This window comes from Notolabrus celidotus, chromosome 19 (assembly GCF_009762535.1).
Source record: "Notolabrus celidotus isolate fNotCel1 chromosome 19, fNotCel1.pri, whole genome shotgun sequence".
NCBI classification, from domain to species: domain Eukaryota; kingdom Metazoa; phylum Chordata; class Actinopteri; order Labriformes; family Labridae; genus Notolabrus; species Notolabrus celidotus.
The window spans coordinates 5,168,435-5,192,517 of NC_048290.1; the positions used below are offsets into that span (position 1 = coordinate 5,168,435).

At 40.7% G+C, this 24,083-nt stretch overlaps 1 protein-coding gene across 2 annotated transcripts in view; it reads left to right on the top strand.

Moving 5' to 3' along the window:
* Nucleotides 1-23,112, top strand: part of c9 (complement component 9) — a 25,584-nt gene extending 2,472 nt beyond the window's left edge. The window contains exons 2-12 of one of the 2 annotated variants that reach the window (XM_034709246.1): nt 13,453-13,602; nt 13,702-13,792; nt 14,117-14,267; nt 14,349-14,493; nt 17,353-17,491; nt 17,608-17,829; nt 17,923-18,163; nt 18,259-18,390; nt 22,038-22,213; nt 22,363-22,597; nt 22,679-23,112. In XM_034709246.1, the coding sequence (XP_034565137.1) occupies nt 13,529-13,602; nt 13,702-13,792; nt 14,117-14,267; nt 14,349-14,493; nt 17,353-17,491; nt 17,608-17,829; nt 17,923-18,163; nt 18,259-18,390; nt 22,038-22,213; nt 22,363-22,597; nt 22,679-22,836 (1,764 nt within the window). In that variant the 5' untranslated portion in view covers nt 13,453-13,528 and the 3' untranslated portion in view covers nt 22,837-23,112. Of the gene's footprint in view, nt 1-13,228; nt 13,603-13,701; nt 13,793-14,116; nt 14,268-14,348; nt 14,494-17,352; nt 17,492-17,607; nt 17,830-17,922; nt 18,164-18,258; nt 18,391-22,037; nt 22,214-22,362; nt 22,598-22,678 lie in introns of those variants that run through there. The other variant, XM_034709247.1, reaches the window with a different exon arrangement.
* The last annotated feature ends 971 nt before the right edge of the window (nt 23,113-24,083 follow it).

Sequence of the window (24,083 nt, forward strand, 5' to 3'; positions counted from 1 at the left end):
ATTGGGTTCAGATCAGGAGACATACTTGTCCACTGAACCACTTTCACCCAGTTCTTTTTCAGAAATTCAGCTGTGGCCTTAGATGTGTGCCTGGGATCATCGTCATGTTGGAAAAGTGCATGACGACCAAGGGAACGGAGTGCAGCATTTTTTATTATTTTTATTTAACCTTTATTTAACCAGATAAGTCCCATTGAGATCAAGACCTCATTTTCAAGGGCGACCTGGCCAAGAGGTCAGCAGCACACGTCAGAATAAATGGCACAACTCAACAATATGGAACATATATGCAGACAGTATGTAGAAGCAAACAATAATAATTTAAAAAGTGCAACTTATTTTCAAGTAAAGTGCAGTTTGTGAATATAAAACAGCATTTAAAAACACAGGCACTGTTCTGGGGTCTTTCTTTCATTTAAGATAGACTTAAAGGTGTCCAGAGAGATGAGATCCGACAGATTCAAGTCCTTCTGGAGTTTATTCCAAGCAGTAGGAGCAGCAAAACTGAACGCTCTCTTACCAAACTCTGTCCGAACACGGGGAACACACATCCGCAAAGTGTCGCAGGAGCGCAAGGCATAGTGACTTCCTGATCTCTGAAGATAAACACATAAATACATTGGGACCAAGCCAAGTAGACATTTGTAAATTAGATGAAGCCAATGTGTTTGCCTGCGCACACTCAGGGATGGCCAGTCGGCTCTGACATAAAGCTCACTATATAATATCACTATATACACTATTTAAAGACAACAAACATTTAGCCGAGGCTCCCAAGTACAAAACGTCACCATAATCAATAAGAGGCAAGAATGTTGCAGAGACTAAAAGTTTCCTCGCTCTGAGGGAGAAACAGGATTTATTCCTGTAAAGGAAACCTAGTTTCACCCTAAGCATCTTCTCTTTCGGTATAGAGCAGTACATTTGTGAACTCATGATTCCATCAATGAAGTGAAGCTCCCCAGCTGATGAATTTTCTTTTCTGAAATCCGATCCCAAAGACCGTAAACTGATTGTGTACTTGTGTTTGGTTTGTCTCAGCGGTGTCGCCCTACCTCAGTTGAGCATAGATCAGATCAAACATTCTTCAGATCAGTCCGTTCATTTAGTTGGGGTGATGATGGCTATGTCTGAAAAGGATGATGATTCTCTACCTGAGCACCATGGCCATATTTTAAACCCACCATTGAGGTTTTAGAAATAAAGAATGATTGGTATTGTTGTAAATCTCCGATCTGTTTACCACACAAACAAAACATCACCATCAAACCTGAGAAAGCATGTGGAGGTCTGTGGCTAACACACTTGTTTTATTCCAGATGAACATTTGAAACTTGTCTGTGCTTGTAGTAACTTATATTTCATGGTAGCCTATACTTTTTAGATATGAAATCATGTTTTCTAGATCAATTGAACGGAGCAGAATGTACACCCATGGATTCTTGACTGCACTCATGCTTTGTGTAAATACTTTAGAGACTTTTTAAAAAGTACTTTGAATACTTAAGTACTTTTAAAAGCAAGTACTTCAGGACTTTAACTCAAGTTGTGATCTGACTGAACAACTTTCACTTGTATTGGAGTAATGTTTGATCAGGAGGATCTATACTTTGACTCAAGTAGTGAAGCTGTGTACTTTTTCCACATCTATCTATCTATCTATCTATCTATCTATCTATCTATCTATCTATCTATCTATCTATCTATCTATCTATCTATCTATCTATCTATCTATCTATCTATCTATCTATCTATTTATCTATCTATATATCTGTCTATCTGTCTATCTATCTATGTAACTGCGGTTCATTTTTAAGCTCCTTTAAGATAGCTACTGTATTTAGCTTCCATAATTAGCAACTTTGAAGTCACTGTGCAAGTTCTTGAGCTTCTTCCACTTCATTTACCAGAGTACATGTATGAGCTCATGGAATTTGACTTGTATTAACACCCTAACTTCCTGCCTGTACCCACCATTTGTGTTTGCTTGTTTCAGTATGACGTTGTATGTATGGATTTGCACCATGGTGAATGAAAATTGACACATGAACAGACTAATCAATATTGAACTTTGGCTCATCATCCAAAAATGATGTTTTTCTGTTGGTTTAAACAGCAACAGCCTTGGCAACGACACTGTGTGACATAATCAGTGTTGCAAGCTTGGTGCATTGTTTTGGTATTTCAATGGGACATATAGTGCTTTATAGATATTTGTCAGGACACAGATTTTAAATGCCAGATAGTCCCAGTTAAACCAGGATGTATGTTCACTCTAGTTTGTACAATTTGTTATTTTAAGGCTATAGTTTGCTAGCCTCTTTAAATTCTGTTGTTTCAGAATTTGTAACCTAAGTGACCATGACTAGTTGGCTAGCTTCTTTCGTGTCAGTTTCTCTAGGTTGAATTTGACAAGATACTGTATTTAGTTTGCTAGCTTCGGGTTTTTGGTTTCAGGACTTGCATCTTTAAAATAACTGCAGCATTTAGCTAGCTTCTTTCGGCTCATTATTTTAGTAGGTAACTGCTGTTGCTTACTAGTAGAGCATTGACCTAGTAGAGTATGAACCCAGAGGAAAATTTTACTGCTCAAGGCTTTCTCTTCTAAGTCTCCGGAGACAAAATTGAGATTCTCACTTCAGCCTCATTCAAGTTTCAAATTGTTCTCATTGGTTTCTCATTAGTTTCTCCTAAAATTCACTAGGAGAAATGGTTGAGACCATGACATGAGTCTTATTTGAGACTTAAATAAGTTTAAATAAGCCATTAATGGCTAATTTTCTGCTCTTTTTTAAAATATGTATTTTTGGCCTTTTTGCCTTTATTTGACAGGACAGCTGAAGAGAGACAGGAAATGTGGGGAATAGTGAGCCGGGGAAGACATGTGGGAAATGGTCAACCGGCCAGGAATCGAACCGGCAACCCCTGCGACGAGGACTGTAGCCTCTGTATGTGGGGCGCTTAGACTGCTAGGCCACCAGTGCTTCCAACAATCCATCCATTTAATTGTAATAATCTGGCTAAATCTGGTCAGCCCTTTTGTGGCCCATATTTTAAATAAATGGTCTGTCATACCTGGTATGAAATCTCTATCTTTTGCAATTTCTCTCAAATCCACTAAATCTTTGTGAAGTGGTTTTGTTCCAAACATACTTGTAAAGGAAGGACCATATTGTGAAGTCAAAGAAGAGATCATTTCACATCTAAATAGCTGATCTTGCAAGTGGTTCAAATGTTTTAATGAGAATTGTAAGTTTGCAGACAATTACATTGAAATCTTAATTTTGCAGGGCACTATAAATGTTCATGAAAAGATGAGCTCAGGCTCTTTCTTTGCTCCATCTGAGCTCAACTTGAGACACAAAAACTGAGTCTGACAAAAACAAATGGATGAGGTTAGATTGAGACAATTGAGAGAGCTCCCTGATTTCTCCACCTGAGCTCAAAGGGAGTCACAACACTTGAGAAATACCTGAGAATCATTTCAGATTCTGACCAGATCTCCTTTTGAACTGAAAAGGAGACTAAGCTGAGACTTTTTACAACTTTTTTCTGGAGGCAAGAATGAGAAACAGGAGACATAAGCTGTAGTCTCATTTTGCTTTCAAACAGATCTCATTGTTGTCTAGGAGACATAAATGAAACACTTTTGAGATCTCTTCTCTAAATTTCTTTTCCTATGGGAAGGGCAGCCAAAAAGAAACCATCCTTATAATTTGACTTCCAAATAAGAGTGAATGTTTTGGCCTGCTTCTTTGTGCAAATGTTGCCCTGCAATGGTGGCTTATTCCCAAATCCAGCACTTACAAACAAGAAATAAAATGTCAGTGATGTTTTGATTCTCCTCCCTTAAAAATTTCCCCAAACAACTTAGAAAGTTTGCTTTCTGCAGCTCTAATCTGCCAAAATAATAGACTTCCAAGTAAGCCCTGCTCCAAAGCCTTTAAGTAATTTCTAAAGAAAGACACAGCTGATTCCATTGTCATTATTCTTTTGTTAAAAATCAGCATATTCCTCTGAAATATGACATGATTTTCTTTGTTCCTCCTTTTGTAACGGTCAATATTGTTGGAAAAAGCAACAGCTTATTCCCCTGAGATGCATTACAGACTGAACTGCCTCTAAAACTGAGCAAATTTTAACTATCCCACCTTAATCTGCCAACAGTGTGTCAAAAGGATTTGATTGCTTTTAAATTAAAAGTGTATTGTTATAATCTAAACTAAGTGCCATGCATATATTATGTCATTAGATGTAGAGGGAGTAAGGGGAAAGAAAAGAATGGAGGAAAGCTCCAAAGTTGCTGACACAGCAGAATTTCTGGAAGACCAGGCAGGCTCTACATTTCCTTTGCAATGCACTAGTGCTATTGCAATTACAGTAAACTGATGGCTGAAAACCCGGTCATCAACTTCCTTGGTATAAATGTCTGTTTTGCTTTAGATACCATGCAGCGATTCAGCCGTGTAATGACAGTTTTCATATTTGCTGTTCTAAGCACAGAGTGCCAGTTATGATATTCCCAGGAGGAAAATCCTAAAGCCACACAGGACGTGTTTTGTGTTGTGTGTGCAGAAGCTTTATTTCATGTTTGTTTGGGATAATTAAGAGAAGAACTGGGTAGTCAGTGTACGCAGGAAAAGCCACATTTACAGAGACAAGGAACTTGAGCTTCTTCAATAGTAAAGTTTAAGAAAAAGAAACATGATTCAGACCGCAGAGTTGCAAAATCAGAGCAAACAGACCTGCACTGACATGAGCAGTGATGTCAGTATGCTGTTTATCCTGTGGACTAATAAGTTTCACTTCTGTGTTTCTTTTATTATTATTATTATGATAGTGAAGTACTCTCTTTATGTTTTTGACATCTTGTCAATGTTATTGAGTTCACATATAAGGGTCTGATAGTTCAAGGGGTTCCCAAAGTGGGGGTCGGGACACTGATGGGGGGTCCCAAGTTGTTGTCCCAAGTGGATCTGTTTTTTGTCTTTAAGTAATCTAAATTTTCATCACCTTAAATATATTGGGGAAAAAGTAATTCAATTTGAAATGAAACACACTTTTTAAACTAGTTTTCTGCCTTTCCTTGTTGCCAGATGACTCCTGAGGTTAGTGTTGGGGTTAGTTGACCATAACAAAGCAGCAGTAGCAGCAGTTAATTCATAACAGCACATCAGGAAACAGCCACATGCGCATGTAGGTGTATCATTTTCTGCAGACAAGCTAAATCAAGTATGAAGCTACATTCGAGTGGGGGTCGTGAGTCTTTGGCACCTATTTTGTGGGTCACGGGCTGAAAGGTTAAGGAACCCCTGTGATAGTTAACTTAAACATCAGATAATCACTCACATTGCACCCTGTTGTGTTTCACTTCCTTTCATCTGGAGCTCATGACCTTATAGCTGTATTGGTTTTGTTACAATGAGCAATATGTCAAAGCTTACTGATAAAACAGTATAAGTGTTTCCTTTTCCATTCGTGGTGAACTGTGGGAGGTGAAGTGGCATGATCTTCCAACAACTATCATGCCTCTTTAACTTATAGTCATAATTACTAGCATGATCAGACCTTGACAAGGTGAGTGACCCTGTTAAAGTGTTGAATGTTTCATTTATAGTCATGCTTCTCACTTTTATTCATGTCAAGGACCATTAAACACACAATTTAGACCAGTGACCCTGCATTTGATAGATATCATTCCAAAGCTTCCCAGCTGTCACTTCCAGGAACAAAGCAGCAGTAGAGATAACAATGGGCATGTAAAGCAGATTAAGCTATGTGAGATTGGCAAACTTGGTTATTTGAATCATCATTTCCAACTATGACTGTAAAATTTAAAGATACAGATTTAAACATGCTGCACTCATATTATTACATTATTTTATCTTTGATCAACCACATCTACCCTGCAGTGTGCCAGCAATAACTGTAATTCAGTCTTAAACCCTTCTAAGCATTTGGCTCACTAGCCTCAATCTCTGATGGTAAGTATTGTTAGACAAGCTAACACCCTCCTTATACAGACTCTGGTCCATAGCATGGTCCATCACTATCACCGCTTCCTCTGACTCTTATTCTCCTCTATCCCTCTTTCCAGACCCAACTCGGTCGAGGCAGATGTCTGTCTAACATGAGTCTGGTTCTGCTCGAGGTTTCTGCCTGTTAAAAAGACGTTTTCCTCGCCGCTGTTACTAGCTAAAAACTGCAAGGTGCAATGCTCATGGCGGATTAAGGCCATGGTGTTGGGTCTCTGTGCATAATTTGACATTCTAGACCTCCTATGTTTGTAAAAGCGTCTTGAGATAACGTTTGTAGGGATTTGGCGCTATACAAATAATGATCGATTGATGTTTGTGATTGTTACTCTGCAACCTCAGACACATTCAGTCTTGGAAATGTGCTCTCTCTTCACCCCTACTTTTTGCCATTGAATACAAAGCATGTGTACAAAAACATTTAGATTCTTCTGGAGTAAAGACATATTACCATGGTCCCTCAAACCCCCTGTAAGGACATCTTGGAACATCAGAATCTCACTGATTTCAATCATGACTGTAAACAAATGAAGGGTATTTCATTCAGTTTAACTGCACAGATATATTGTGGTTTTTTTTGTCTTTTCAAAAGCTCTTTGAGCGAGACATTTTTCAGACAAAGATGTTGCAGCCTTCCAAAATAAACCGTGGACTGTGCCAAGTTTCCAACAAACAAGAATAGGAACATCTGAACTTCTCACCCCACCCCAAGCAAATTTAAACCAAAACTTAAAGTCAGATATTTTCAAGGAAAGCTAAGAGTTATCTCTGCAGAGCCAGGCAGCCATAGCATGAAAACACTCAAATGTTACAGTCACATCCACACCTTTACTACAGTCATACATTAACACATCCCCAAACTTCACAGAGATTTTTCTGATGTTAAAGAGATGTACAGTTTATTGTATGTAGCAGGTTAAAGGATGAGAATTGAGACAGATAGGGACAGAGGAAGGATGTCCTTCCTGCCTTTGTATCCTGTGTTCTGCTGACAGAAGCTGCTTTTTAGGAGATGAGCCCCTCAGAAGCCAGATTACTGACGAGCTGAGAGGCTGTTTTCCACTGCTGGAATCATCTTTTCCATATCCTCTTTTTTACTTTTAGTATCTTCAAACTTTTGTCCATAATTGGAAAAACAGAGTGAAATGCATTGCATCTGTGCAGCACAACATATTTAGAAGACAAGAGGGGCTGCTACATAACATCTGGGAGCAACATATGATACGATATAATACACTACAACCATAGACGGATACAACACTGTACAATATGATATAACCTGGTACGACACATTGCAATACAATAGGATATGATAGGATACAATGCAGGATATAAGTCAACAGGGTTTCATGAAATGCGATGCCAAACAATACAACAGGATTTGAAATTAAACAGTACGCTTTGATACGATGCAATACGATACACTTCCACATCATTTGATACAATTGCATCCAATACAATAAGATAAGATATGATCCTATAAGATAGGATACTTTACGAATTGTTGAGATGGGTGTCATAACAATTCCATACCATACAATATGATACTATTTGATATGATACGATATGATTCGATACAATTTGACACTTTACACTATATGCTGTAATGCACCATGATATGCTATTATATGATAAGATTTGGTAAGGTGCAGTCTGTTGCGTGACTTTGCCTTGCGTTAAATTGCACTGCGTTACGTTTTGCTGCGTTATGTTGCGTTGGGTTACGTTGCACTGCGTTACTTTGTGCTGCGTTACGTGGTGCTGTTACGTTGCGTTACGTTGCATTGCGTTATGTTGCAGTGTGTTACGTTGTATTGTGTTACATTGCACTGCGTTACGCTGCGTTGCGTTGTGCTGTTACGTTGCGTTACATTGCACTGCATTACGTTGCACTGCGTTGCGTTACGTTGTGATGTTACGCTGCGTTACATTGCACTGCGTTACATTGTGCTGTAACGTTGCGTTACATTGCACTGCATTACGTTGCATTGGGTTGCGTTACATTGTGCTGTTACGTTGCGTTACATTGCACTGCATTACGTTGCACTGCGTTGCGTTACGTTGTGATGTTACGCTGCGTTACATTACGCTGCGTTACATTGTGCTGTTACGTTGCGTTACATTGCACTGCATTACGTTGCATTGGGTTGCGTTACATTGTGCTGTTACGTTGCGTTACATTGCACTGCGTTACATTGCACTGCATTACGTTGCACTGCGTTGCGTTACGTTGTGCTGTTACGCTGCGTTACATTGCACTGCGTTACGTTGCACTGCTTTATGTTGCGTAACGTTGTGTGCATTACATTACGTGAGGTTATGTTATTACATTGCACTGCGTTATGTTGTGCTGTTTCGTTGCGTTACATTGCACTGCGTTACATTGCACTGTGTTACGTTGCGTTACGTTGCGTTGCGTTACGTTGCGTTGCGTTACGTTGCGTTGCGTTTTGTTACGTTGCGTTGCGTTATGTTGCATTGCGTTACGTTGCGTTGTGTTACGTTGTGCTGTTACGTTGTGCTGTTACGTTGTGCTGTTATGTTGTGCTGTTTCGCTGCGTTACATTGCACTGCGTTACATTGCACTGTTACGTTGCGTTGCGTTACGTTGCGTTGCGTTACGTTGCGTTGCGTTGTGTTGTTACGTTGTGCTGTTACGTTGTGCTGTTACGTTGTGCTGTTACGTTGCGTTACATTGCACTGCGTTATGTTGCGTAACGTTGTTATTACATTGTAATTACATTACGTGAGGTTACGCACTCTTAATGCAATTTGTCTTGGATTCAATTGCTGCACACATTAAGCATCCAAAGTATTTTTTATTTTAAAACCAACAATAATCCATGTGTAAACAATGGAGCACGTACCCATAAAAATGACAGCACATGTGATGCCTTAAGCACCACATAACTAGGAGAAAAGGTGAGAACACTACCAGGAATATATTTTTGTAATTGATGCACTTTTTGAACATAAATAAATGCAAGAAGATTTTAATAATGAAATTATTAAATGATGAATTGTATAATTGAATAAAAGAACAAGAAAGAGAAAAATTATTTTTCTGATGCAAGATTTCAAGACCTTTTCCCTTCAATGACGTGTCTCTCTGGTTCTTCTTCACAGTGTGATGACGCTGCCTTACAATTGTGGTTCCCTGTTCTTCTGAATGTGATTCAGTGTGTGTTTTAATCAGTGTTTCGCCGTCACGCACAGGAGGACATTTGGTTGCTCCTTATTCCCGTCAAACTTGGTAAGGAAAGGAAGAGTGTGACAGACTACAGACAGCACAAGTCAGCAGCACATGGACTTTAAAGGGCATACTTGCATGACAGAACACTGACAGAGACGGTCTAATGGGAAGTGTATTTCCCAGTTTATGACAGGAAGGCCGCAATCCAAACATGAGGTATTTAGGGCGTGAATCCTGGAACCCACTGCTACCATAACCAGAACCTAAGATAGCCACTTATCTCCAGTCCATAATTGAGGTAGTCTCAGATTGTATCTTTAACTCCTTACTGGCTTACTGACCATTTCATTCTAAAAATACCAAATCAGCACTGCAGGAAGCAGCAGCAGCATCACACTTGACGCACATGATGACAAATTCTATAGGATATAGGGTGCAAATTACAGTAAAAGCAGAGCAATAGGCTGTTCAACAAGTGTTTCCACACAGTTCTATCCTCCCCCCCCCGAAAAAAACAGGAAGTCTTTCTAGTCAGGAGAAATATTGGCCAAGCACCTTACCTACCCTCTGGTTTCCTGAGAAAGCTGGGAGGAAACTGCCGAACCTCATAAAAGTGGTGACCTCAGCACATATTTGCACTTCACTAACAGGCCATGACCACATATCCCAGAGACTACCCCAGCTTTGCCCGAAGATACGGGGGAAAGAAGCAGGACAGGGCAGCCCCCAGATCATCTCTGGAGACATTAGGGAATAGACCGACGGTGTTTGTTTAAGTCAGCAGAACATACGCAGGAATTTAACTTCACTTTTACTCTCAGATGGGTAAAAGAGTCTTCTCAGCACTGCCAAACCTCTGTGGCCATACATGAACGATTCACCTGATCATTAATAACTACCTCATATGATCAGAGTGCTAATAAACAAAGTCAGCTTCTAAACTCAGACGTGTTTCATCCGTTTACACCGCTCTGTTTTCCTTCTTTTGTTATTTATACTCACTGCACTCCCTCCTTTTGAAGAACAAAGTACTGCAGACTCAGCAAAAGCCTCTTGGATCACATGACAGATCATTAGGTGCAACGGTCTAAAACTTCCTCTGCATTGTGCAAGACTCAGCTAAGTATATTCATTAAAGAAAAGAGTGTTTAGTTTGACAGAGAGAGAAATAAGTCTGCATGTAAGCCTCTGAATTGTTATAGTCCCAATTTTAGTATAACCCTTCACCCTATATGTGTGTATAATGTAAGACATGAGCCCACGTTACTCAATGCTGCTGTGTTCTGTTCAATGTTGCCATCTTGTGGACAAAGAGTTACATTCCATACTCCAAAAACCTTTAAAGCAAGAATCACTGCACATGAGTATTTCTCTGATGTAGGCAGTTACAAGTAGAGCGTATTAGGTTGAATTTTCTTCAGTTTGCCAACCTCAGGTGATGACCTTGTTGCACCACGGGCATTTCCCGTCAGTGTATCGCAAAACTGAAAAGCTGCCTCTTTAAATATTTGCTCTACTTTGCTGCGGACCTGCCTGAGTGATTGCATAATCCTGGAAAGACAATTTAACCAAACAAATGGTCTTTAATACATGAAAGTATTCTGAATTTAAGAAAAAATGTATATAATATCTTAGCATGTAGTAGTTTTAAGAGTGTTTGATGGCTATTATGTGCAGTCATACTATCTGTCTTTCAGCAGAGTGCATGTTGGGACACTTTTGGCATCCCATGACTCAAAAGAGGTCAGAGGTATAGAGGAAGAAAGAAAGAAAGATTTTATAAAACCGTTTAAAACAACAATATTTGTTGTCAAAAAACAACCAGGGCTTACTATTTCAGTTTTCAGACTAGCAGGTGAAATGTGTGTGGTAATTTATGTGTATCCAGGGGTGTTGTAGTGGGGAGAAAAGTGGGACTAACTTCCCAGGGCCCAAGTGGGGAGGGGGGTCCTTCATGGGCCTGAAATAAAATGTGTTTTCTGCTACGCTTTTCTTTTTTTTTTTGCTATAACTGCAATAAGATATCCAAAATTGTCTGAATAAATAACAAACATTCAGAATTCCACGGCTCCGTGAGATGCGTGTCTCATGCCTAAAGTGGTGAATTGTCATATTTTCATAGCATCAAGTGTGGCTGAATCTGATTGTAAAGTAAACTGTAGGTTTTTAGAGTTTTATTTGACTTCATGAGGTTAGATTATATCAAAGAATGTCCCCTTTTTATTATTCAACAAGTCACTTGGCTTCAAATAATCTTGATAACAGAGGTGGACAGTCTGAAGGTCAATATTGTGCAGTTACATTTGGAGAAATTGTAAAAAAAAAAAAAAAAATATTGATAGGTTGCTTAGATTTTAATCAGTTAACTAGGATAGTTTGAAGCATATATTTTTGTTTAATGCAAATAAACCTGTATTATCAGCAATGTTATATTTTGTAGGGTTGGCTGTGGTGATGGGGCCCACTGAGATATTGTTTCAGGGGGCCCAGAATTCCTGGCGACACCCCTGTGTGTATCTAAGTGTCAAAGTGGATTCAACTCTCAACTAGACTTTATTTATGTAGCCCCTTTCAAGCATACAAACATACAGCCCAAAGTGCTTCAACAAGAACAGATTGACAGAAAATAACAGCAATGGATAAAATAATACAAGACTAAAAGAACAAAAGATGGTAACCATGAAAAATACTTTAAAATAAAAACAAAAATCAATCAAATATGAAAGGGGTAGGAAACAAATTTAAATCTATTTAAGTTTTTTAAAAATCAGGTAAATACTTAAAATCAATGAATGATTAATTATGGTAATAAATCAGTTCAAGGCTAAAACAGAAATACTAAATTCATTGAATCTGTTTTTCATAATTTTGTATGCAGTAATCTCTGTTTATTGCTAAGTACAGTATCAAAAATAAATAGCTTAAAGAGGGAGTATCATGCATGTTTTCAGGCTTTACATCATCCCTCTGATACCTCTATAGTAGCTTCACATGATTTACAGCTCCAAAAAACTCAACTTATCTCATCTAGTGTCCTGCAAAACCCTCATTTCAGCCTCAGTCTGAAACACTCCATTCTGGCTACTGTCTCTTTAAGGACTGCCCAGCACTCCAGTAGCCTCCTCCACTGCTGCTTTGCTACAGAGTCCCATTTCTCTATATTAAACCACAGAATTATGATATATAGCTGTATGTTTTGGACCCCAAATCTGACCCAGAAAAATGTGTAAGGGACAAACAAAGTCCCCAGCAACAAAGAGCAGAACAGGACGTCTCTGTTTGGTAAGTATCGCATTTATTATGCATTTTTAAAGAGACTAACCAGTCAGTGATGATATGATTTGAGCAAATGAAGTGTGACTTTATGAGCAAGATGTTTAGTGTAGCCAGCAGTCTCATCCTGGGAACGTTTTCCTCACTGTTGAAAACTTTGCCTCTGTTTACTATTGACATCTTAAGCTTAATATTTGTATTTATAAAATATGATAAAGCAGAAAGAACAGTTAGAACTGTCAGATAAAAATCATGAATGAATAGAATAATATCTTAAAACAACATTATTAGCTTCACATTGTTGAGGATGAGCACATAACCAAACTTAAAGCTGCTGTGAGGAACTTCTGGTGTGTATCGATTCTGGCGCCCCCTTGTGGACAAAGTGATACCTCTTATCTCTTCTCCTGCAAATACAAAATGAATGTCTTCAGACAATAACCTCATCCTGTTGTCTTTTACCATTTATCTTCATTACACAATGTGATTATTTGCCATGAAAACAGCCCAAAAAAGGGTGTCTCTAGAGCGAGATGTCAATCATCTGTTCTGACACCTACCCCCTCAGAACAGTTTCAGGCATTAAAATGACAACAGAGGAGGTATCGGTGTTGTTGTGGATGGTCTTGTTTGCTTTAGAGGGTCATAATGATGCATCAGTATCAGTTTCAGTCTGTTTCTCAGCCAGTTAAAAACTCCTCATAGTGCCTTTAAAGAACTGTCAAATACAGGTATAGTTTTGCATTCATAAAGTGGAGCTAGAACAATCACTTACTAACCTTGTCGTTGTTTTGCACTGCTTTGCTTAACCGTAAAGAACAAATTATTCTATCTGGATGAGTAAGATGTTGTAATTCAACAAACTCCAGTTCTGTCATTTCCCAGCATCAAATCAATACAGCTGCCTCTGAAACCTTTGACTTTGATAACCACATCATGATCCCTCTGCAGTTTGACAATGATTAACAGAGAGGTCACTTAAAAGACTACAGACATGCAGTTGCATTCGTCTCTTTGAAAAAACCCCATGATGAGGACTGAGGTGGCTTTTCTGGGCTTCTGTGGCCTGTGTCTCACTGTGGTGCATGTCACAGAAGGAATGTGAGTATTTTTCCTATTTAATCTAGTTTTAAGTCACCTACTAAGAATGTTGGCACTGGTCAAATTCGAGTGTTTACATGAATATTTGTATTTTTTCAGGGCAGTGATACCTCCTTATCCAGCAACTGTGAACTGTGCCTGGAGCCGCTGGTCAGAGTGGGGTTCTTGTGATCCTTGCACCAAAACCAGAGTGAGTCGAGTAAAAGCTCCTGCCGTCTCTTCTGCCTCTGACTGTATTGCAGTGATTTTAAAGGTTGCAGAGTAGCTTTGAATATGATATTTAGGAGTTTTTATCTATTGACCTGGTGCATAATCCAGCAGTACTCATTTCTGTGGTGTATGAATGCTCAGAGCCCTTTTTGTTTGCCACTTTTTTTTTTACATGTGCGCCTCATATTGTCAAAATCTAAATGTTTTTTAAAGGTTTTAAAAAATATAAAAAGGCAAACAGTCTGTTACCTAGTTTTGCTTGGGGCTGTCAACTTTAAACCTTTGTTTTATTTGTGATTCTCAGAGGAGATCCAGAAGTGCCGAAATGTTCGGTCAGTTTGGGGGACAGCCCTGCGATGAGCCAATTGGGGGCAGGGAGACCTGTGTATCAGACGCTGTGTGTGAGCGACCTCCTCCACCTGCGTGCTCTGACACACAATTCCAGTGCGAGTCAGGTACTTCAGCTTCCTTTAAAGTACTCATATATTTACCTTGATCATTGTGAATGTGTCAGTTTAACACCAGTCTCCTCGCAGGTACTTGTATTCAGAAGAGATTACTGTGCAATGGGGACTATGACTGTGAGGATGGATCAGATGAGGACTGCGACGAACCTGTCCGTAAACCGTGTAAATCACAAGATCTGGAAAGCAACGAGCAAGGCAGGACAGCAGGATACGGGTAAGACGCAAAAAAAATAAGAGCTAGGAAGGAGGAAACGTACAGAAAGAAATAGCTTGAAACCACTGTGGCAAAAACATACATTCATAGGGCATGTTTGACCACTGTACATGGTGACCACATGTAACAACAGTGAACTGATGCAGTATATAAAGAGATCCTGCCTTAATTGTCTTGTTTATAATGATAATAAAGCTCCAGGGGGAAGACATAATAGGACTGCATGCTTAAAATCAAGCTAACACCAGGAGACAATTAGTTTAGATAAGCTTAGCATACAAATGAGAACCAAGGGGAAAGATATTTTTCTTTCTCTCCATAAGCATTCCAGCTTCTTCATCTCTTCTGTTCCATGATTTTTTGCTTCAGGATGCTTTTTTGTCCAGGAGATCGCAGTTATTTTTAATCTGTAAAAGTCAACATTGGTGTACTTTTTTCAAAGTTACTTTTTGGGGCATTTGTTCCTTTATCTGATAAGACAGCTGGAGAAAGACAGGAACTGTGTGGAGGGGAGGGCAGGGCAGGGGACGGCATGCAGCAAAGGCTAGGGGGTCAAACCAGGGACCACTGCAACGAGGACTGTAGCCTCTGTACTTGGAGTGCACACAAAACCAAACCTACAACCCCTCTGACCATTATTTGTTTGCTTTTTTAAAATTAATATTTTCAGGGCTTTTCCACCTTTTACTCAGGAAGGTGAGGACAGTGGATAGAGCAGGAAACTGGGAGAGAGTGGGGTAGTGACACACAGTAAGGAGGCCACAATCTGGAAATGAACCCTGGCCATCTGCTTTATGGGCGCGCAATTTAACCATCAGGCTAAATCCCTCACCTACCGTTTATTTTGGGGTTTTTTTAAGTTATACTTTTTGGGCATTTTCGCCTTTAATGGACAGGACAGCTGCAGAGAGACAGGAAATGTAGGGAGCAGAGACATGCAGTGGCTGGAATCGAACCTACGACCTCTGCAATGAGGGCTATGGCCTCTGTGTATGGGGTGCGGGCTTAGACCACTAGAGGCTTTATTTAACCGCAGGAACTTTGCCCAGGAACTAGGGACTTTACCACTGTACTACGTGCGTTTCGACCAGAGGAACCAGGGTCTAAATTTAGTTCAGGGGTAGATAATCTCCCCCCTGAAAAGCCCCTGCTTGAGGCGTAGTACTTTTCAAAGGTCCTGGGACTTTCGGTTGAACGTAACAGTGTTTGTGGAGTTTACACAGCTGTTGAAACACAGGGGGAGTTCCTGGGAATGCATACTAGTTTAGTTTTGTAGTAAGATTTCAAAATATGATTTAATATAATTTTTTTTCTCCATACGTCACTGGCCTGATTTGCTCAATCTACCCGGGATTTCAGCTCGCACAGGAACCTTTTAGTTCGGAGTAGTTCCTGGGGGCTAAAAGACCCCGGAACTCTTGGTCGAAATGCACCTTAGGCCAACAGCCTAACTCAGTGATTTTCAACCACTGTGCCGTGGCACACTAGTGTTCCGTGACAGATCATCAGGTGTGCCTTGGGACATTATCCAATTTCTCTTACTTAGTCCCAAAAATTATTATTCATATATGCTGCAAATGATTTCCCATGTAGTGCGTCTGTGCAGTGTAATTCAATACTCGTCCATGTACTGACCAGCGCTACCCACCAACTGGGTGGCAATAAAGCACACTAATGACCTTGTTAATTTAAAACAATAGAATTAATGATGCACGTGAGAGGTGTATGTGATAAGACGTAGACGCACAACAGCGATGGATAAATATTCGAAAAGGAACAATGAAAACTCCAAAATGGATAAAATCCTAACCTGGATGAAGAGCATAATATGGTTGGTGGTAAAGGCAACTTTTATGAGAAAAACTACAACAGTGTCTGCGAGAGCTCTCAAAGCTAGCTACATAGTAGCTGAACTCATAGCCAAATCAAAAAAGCCACACACTGTGGCAGAGACATTAACACTACCTGCAAAGACCATTGTAAATGAGATGCTTTGCCCTGACGCAGTTAAAGAAGCAGCCAAAGTCCCTCTCTCACATAAATAGATTCATAAATTGAGAGACTAAATGTGTCATTTTGTAACACTTTTGGTTGGTGGTGTGACTCCAAGCGGCAACCTCCGGTCTAAAAATATGAGTCAATGCGGAAGTGTTAAAAGCTGCAGTTCATCGAGGATCCGCTTGAGGCTGGCTCCGGAAGTACCGGAAGTCACATACACATGAATGGGAAAAAGACGATCTTTGCAGCATTAATAAACATGTTTACAGCCTGGTTCAAAAGACGAGTGTAGTCTAAATAGCTAATTTCTCGATGTCCTCTCACTGTGAGGGGGGTGAATTTTTTTCTAATTCGGCAATTTGGAAGATATTGAGATTACTAGTCTTCCAATGAGAGGCACAGCTGCCTGCAAGAACACTGTAGCTGTTGGCTAGGAGGCTCAAAGCCCGCCTCTTTACATCACACTGGCTCGACAGAAGCAATATGGCTGCCGCTGCCGATTGGTCTCAAAACAGCTCTTCAGAAACAGATGGGTGACGTCACGGATACTACGTCCATATTTTTTACAGTCTATGTGTGACTCTGGATTTTTTTAATGGAAGAAATATGCCTTGGCTCAAAAAAGGTTGAAAAACACTGGCCTAACTTAAGCCAGTACTTAGTTATGTTTCAGCCAATCACAGCACAGCTGGGCGGGTAAAGCTTGAACTTGATTGTCTAAAATATTGTGCAGGATAACAAAGAATACTCTACATTTAAAGAATTGTCGTCTGTTTCCTCTTGCTCAAGTGATATTTCAAATCTGTTAGTAGGTATCACATCACAAAGAATCTTAAAAGTTACTTTTTGTTCATGCACCAGAATCAACATCTTGGGGGCAGATCCCCGAATGAACCCCTTCAACAATGATTTCTTCAACGGGAGGTGTGAGCGAGTGACGAATCCAAGCACGGAGAGAATTGACAGAGTTCCCTGGAACGTCGGTGTGCTCAATTATCAGGTCAGCCAGAATGAAATCTATTATATCTCTCCATATGTGACAATGGTTATAAAGTTTGACTCCTAGGACTTAGGAAATACTGTCCTCTTTAACACTTGGACACCCTGTCTTTCCAGACTCTAGTGGAAGAAACCATTTCCAGAGAAGTCTATGAAGACTCACACAGCCTTCTGAGAGACGTGCTGAAAGAGATGTCTTCCAAAGTTGATGTTGGACTGTCCTTCAAACTCAACCCAAGTGAGCCGCCCATGTCGGGTAATTCTTTTGCAGTGGGTTCGAATAATCAGTTTGAGAAGAAAACAATGATAAAGGAGGTCTCAGAGATCACCAATATCACGGTAAATGTCAGCCCGAGACGAGTCATTCAAATAGAAAATGAAAGACAAAATTCTGGTGCTGTTTTAATAAATAAGTCTCTCTTGTACACACAGAACAAGAGCTTCATGCGGGTGAAGGGCAGAGTACAGCTGAGCACCTACAGACTCCGCTCCATTCAGCTCAAAGTGGCCGAGGAGTTCCTGGAGCATGTTAAGACTTTACCTTTGCAGTATGAGAAGGGTATTTACTTCTCCTTCCTGGAGGACTATGGAACCCACTACACCAAGAACGGGAAGTCTGGAGGGGAGTACGAGTTCATCTATGTTCTCAACCAGGACAGCATCAAGTCAAAACGTATGTGCACCCCAACATTGTGTTTTTTAACAAACTGTTGTGGCTTTTAAAAGTTGGAAAAATCCCTCACGCTTTATTCTTCATGTATCTTGCAGGTCTGACCGAGCGAAAAATTCAAGATTGTGTCAAATTAGGAGTCACTGCAGACTTTTCTGCAGGGAATGTAAGTGATGGGAAAGCAAACTTCAACAAAGACGGGTGTGACAATGTCACAACTACAGAAACCAGTATGTATCCTAATCAAGTCATTTTGAAGTCTATGTAACGTAATATCATTGTACTGAAACTCTAAAGAGCACGCAAGGAAAAAACAAATCTGGCGACACATTTTCAAATTCAAATGTACTTTTTCTACAGAATTTCTGACTTAAAGCTGGGGTTGGTAATCAGATTTAGATATACTTTTTGTCATACTGGTTAAAATGATCTTTATGTCCTGATGGCAATCATTACATGATGTGTTCCTAAAAAAGAGTGAAGAAAAGCTGCTATCTACAGCCGGAGTAAACCTGGGAAAACACCAACCAATCAGCCTTTTTTGGCTCCCCAAATTTTAAACCAATCAAATCCCGTCCAGCCGTTCTGCCCTCCTCCTGCGCGTACATTTCCCCGGTGTGCACTCCTCTGAGTCCCCGTCTCCTGCCTCTACTTCCCCTGACTCTGTTTACTGCCCCTCTCGCTCGTCCTCGGGCCTGTCCCCTCTGACCTGATGAGGTGCTTTGCTCAGGACTGTAGTCCGGATCAGAGTCTAAAAAGCTCTCACCAACAAGCAGAATAATTAATGACGTTCAGTAAGTCCTACAGAAAATATATATTTATTGTAGCATCCGTCCGGATGCTGTAGGGATGATGAGCCGATTCATGAACACGTTGAGTTTTAATAACCGGTCACTGTCGGCCGTGATCACACCAACCAACAAAGCAACAATCAATGTTTGAATGAATGAAAAACTTCTCCTCTCCTCTCTCCCACTTACACTCTCTACACCTCTCCTGATGCCTTCACTGACCGTCAACACTGTAGGAATTAAGAACATCCACACTGAACACGTTTAACAAACAGTAGAGCTGTTACAGTGTTATATATGTGTTATAACTTTTCTCCTGATATCGTGTCACCGGTACAACTGGATAATGCTAGCATGATAGTTGTGAGTGCTAACAGCAGCCATGTTTGTTTGTGTTTTTAACTTTCACTATGATAATGTTTTGGTGAGGACCGGTTTTGAATCAGTCACCATCATATGGTCGAGAATCAGCGGCGCTCGTGCATGTGAGCGGGGGGGGGGGGGCGTCGTTTTGGAGGAGCTCCGAGGGAGGAGGGGAGGGGTTAGACGGAGTCCTGAGGAAAAGCTACATTCAAATTCATGCTGGTTTTCCGAGATTTAGACACACGTTTTTTTATACTGGTTAAAATGATCTTTATGTCCTGATAGCAATCAATACATAATGTGTTCTTAAAAAAGAGTGAAGAAAAAGCTGCTATCTACAGCCGGAGTAAACCTGGGAAAACACCAACCAATCCCTGCCATCAGGAGCCAAATCATGAAACCAATCAAATCCCGTCCTGCCGTTCTGCCCGCCTCCTGCAAAGCGTACATTTCATGTTTGTGTTTTTAGCTTTCACTATGATCATGAGCTGTGGGTCATGACCAAAAGGATAAGATTGCGGATACAAGCGGCTGAAATGAGTTTTCTGCGAACGGTGTCTGGGCTCGGCCTTAGAGATGGGGTCAGGAGCTCGGACATCCGGAGGGAGCTGGGAGTAGAGCCGCTGCACCTCCGCGTCGAAAGGAGTCAGCTGAGGTGGTTCGGGCATCTGATAAGGATGCCTCCCTGACGCCTCCCTTTAGAGGTGTTCCGGGCACGTCCAACTGGGAGAAGGCCCCGGGGTAGACCCAGAACGCGGTGGAGGGATTATATCTCCCGCCTGGTCTGGGATCGCCTCAAGATTCCCCAGGAGGAGCTGGAAAGTGTTACTGGGGAGAGGGATGTCTAGGTCAATTGGAAGGATGGATGGATGATAATGTTTTGGTGTTTTCTTACCGCTGAGTGAGACACTAGTTTTCCGTGACTACCAACCCTAGCTGTGGTGGGTTGAAGATTAAAAGGCCTTCGAATTACTTGTGTACGTTCACTTGAAGAGGAAAAAATTCCCACAGGACTCCGAAGTAAAACTGATACAACAAATTCCTTTAATCCACAGTTTTGTTAAACAATCTCACATGATGATTCAAAGTTAAGTTTTCCTAAACAAAGAATTATAATACGACGGTAAAGAAACCATGTGGCTCGGTCCTTGATTGATCCTCAACTGTCTGCCCCAGTTTCACCCTATGACCACATGAAAGAGCTCTCTCTCTCTTAAAGGGACAGTAACATAACTCACTGCTGACAACAATACCATACTGCTTTTTAACTAAATTACTTTTAGCTGACTCAACATATTTCATAACTTAACTTATACAATGAAATCACAAATATGAAGATTAACTTTCAACCCCAAATTCTTGATTATTTATTTACCTTTAACATGCCTGAACGTAACTTGGCCCTTCCACTAGCGTCAAAGTCACAGAAAGTTCTTTCCTAGAATTGGCTTATTGTGAAAACCTGTAGGAAAAAAGGAGAAGGTCTGGAACAATTTTCTGTGACTTTTTTCTTAATAGAGGAATCAAAAATTGGGAAGAAACCAAACTTGTTTTACTCCTATTAAGCACATTTGGTATGCATACCCTTCAGCCTCTAGTTATTTTTGTTGATGTAAAAAGAACAAAAATACTCAGACATTTCTTTGTCCTGCATTTTTCCAGGATTAGAAAAATGAGGACTTTAGACAAATTTGAGGCGCTGGTTAAATTGAGTTGGTATCTGTGTCTTGCACACCTGGCCTGGAAGTTTATTACCAGGGTTTTATCCTTTAAATGTAACTACCACTGATGAAGCTCCACAATGCATTTTTGTGTGCAAAGATCCTTTCACTAGCAAGGATCACGCCACACAAGGATATAAGTTTGAACATTTAGATAGACTTTAATTGTTTTTCTCACATTCTTATTCACATATATTCAATTGAATGATCATGGAATAATTGGACACCCCCCACCCCCACCCCCCCATCAGGATGTAAAGTCAGGGTTCACAATATATCACTGAAATCAAAAACAACAGTACCAACCTATCACAACCATTGAAAAGAAAAAAGAAAAGAATGCCTAGCTGACCAAAACCTCATCTAGAGGCAGGTACCCCCTTATTCATATCAACATATATCTGCCTGCACAGACATGCACAAGCACAGGCACGTCCACACAAGTGCACACATATACATGCCCGCAGAAACACACAAGCATACATACATATACATCTACACGGGCGCACACATTCACATTAAGTTTGAACATTTAATGAATTAGTTGTGCGTAGTGTAGCCCAGCAGAAGGAGACTCAGGATGGGGGTTCTGTCTCAGCGTTATCCTGCCGGAGCTGATCTTGACCCAGGTTGTACCTGGAAGTGGACAAGGGCTTAGAAGAAGCAAGCACAAGTTGAGTAGGAGAGGATAAGGAAAAAGGTTAAGTGCAGTAGAGTAAGGTGAGGGAGGGTGGGTTGAAGAATCACAGACAAGCAGTTGGAGTAGGCTGGCTACGTTTAAGTAGGCTTGTCAGGTGATTGAGGGTGTGGTTTAGGCGTGGTCTTGCTCCCGAATTTAAGCTAACACCTTAACTTTATTTCATCAAAAGATTATATCAAGAAACTCTTGTAAAATCCTGAATCTAAACTCCTGAAGCTAACCCTTTTTTTTCCTATGAGCACATTTTGCACATGCCTGCAAATACAGTATGAACCACTAAAAGCTCTCCTTTTGCTCTGAAGGTGAAGCTGCAGGAAAAGCAGTGGTGGACAAAGTGATGACATCAGTTAAAGGAGGAACTCTGGCTACTGCTGCTGCTATGAGGGCTAGATTAAATGAGAAAGGAGTGATGGACATTGGTACATATCAGAGCTGGGCCGCGTCCATCGCTAATGCCCCGGCACTGATCAACAGTGAGGTAGGCCTCTGTCTGCAGCGTCTCTTGCTTTGCACACACAACCGTCTACTCGCTGCCTCTCAGTTGATTGGTGATGTGATGTAGTTGTTTTGTGCTCCTGGTTCGATGAGTAAAATGATGCTCATATTCTCTGTTGTTGTTTTTTACAGCCAGATCCCATCTATAATCTAATTCCACCAGAAATGCCAGACGCTAACACCAGAATAGCCAACCTGAAGCAGGCCACAGCGGAATATGTAGCAGAGTACAACACCTGCAAGTGCAAACCGTGCATGAACGGAGCCACTCTGACTCTGCTGAATGGAAAATGTATCTGCCTGTGCCCGCACCAGTTTGAAGGCTTGGCGTGTGAGAGTTTTAAGGCTGATAAATCCGAACACCAACGTAAGACTTCAAACAGATACATCCAAATATACCAATAAAGCTGTTTGTGTAGAATTCTAACATTTGGACAATGTTTTGCAGGCGAAAGACCCGTCGTTGATCAGGAAGGTAACTGGTCATGCTGGTCCAGCTGGTCCAACTGTAGTGGAGGGACACGCATAAGGTCACGCTTCTGTAACACGGAGGGGCTGGTTGCAGCTACGTGCAGAGGAGACACCAACAGTGAGGAGTACTGCTGATTGGAGACATAGTCAACAACAGAACACACTCTCTTTATGTAGACACATGATGTAATGTAAGTCTGAAAGCTTTTTGACTTAGGATGTGTAGCAAGGAGAACAGAGTCACCCTGAGGTGTAGATAATATAACTCACAGATACAGATTTTTTTGAATGTAGAAAGAATTTTTATTTTTATGACTTAAATTTGATACGTTTGGGTTTAAAGTGTCTGCTTTAGACATTTGCACAAATTTTGCCCAAAAGATATCTATTTGAAATGTGACACTGTATGAAAACACATAAATGTAACATGAAAATAGTATCTGAAATAAAGTTTTCACAGTTTTCTGTACATTTTCATGTTGTAATTTTAAAATCACTCCTTCAGATTTACATTGAAATCAAGAATTTAAGTCACACTGGCCCCCCTTTAAAAAGCTTTAAACTGTCTTCCTGTGTGAAGACTTCCATTTCTTTCAGCGACGTGCAGTATCTACTAGCTACTCGCACAAAACTTTAGCTCAGACTATGTTAGCGTTTACTTGTGAGGTTCAGACCAAGCGGCAACCTCCGGTCTCAAAATATGAAGCCCATGCAGAAGTGTTATAAACTGCAATTCATCGAGCGTCCACTAGAGGCTGGCTGCAGAAACACCGGAAACCACATACACACCCATTAAAAAAAAGAGGATCTTTAAGATAAGATAAGATACTCCTTTATTCGTCCCACAACAGAAAATTCATGGAGTTACAGCAGCAAACAAGAAGGTGTACAGTACAAGAATTTCAACAAGAATATATATAGAAAAGAAATGTCCATCAAAGACGACAGATTGGCTATAAGTCTCCTGTCAGCCACCACCTCCACAGGGTCCAGGACTGAGCTGGCCTTCTTCACCAGTGTGTTCAGTCTTGCTCTCTTGTATCCTGTCCGCCCACAGCAGATGAAATCCTTCCAATGTGGCGTTCGTGTCCGGTGTTAGCTCTGTTAGCATGATGCTACTCTGGTTTTTATAGCCTGGTTCAAAAAACTGCTTGGGACTATGTAGCTACTTTCTCTATCGGCACACACTGTACGGGAGGGGGGGATTTCTTTCTGATGTGACAGTTCAGAAGATATTAAGATTACGAGTTTTGCCCAAATAAGGACATGAGTGACTTGACTGACAGGCGGGAACACATAGCTGTTGGCTAGGAGGCTCAAACCCCGCCTCTTTTTCTCACACTAAGTTTGGTTGAGTTCAACTTTCCAATATGGCTGCCGCC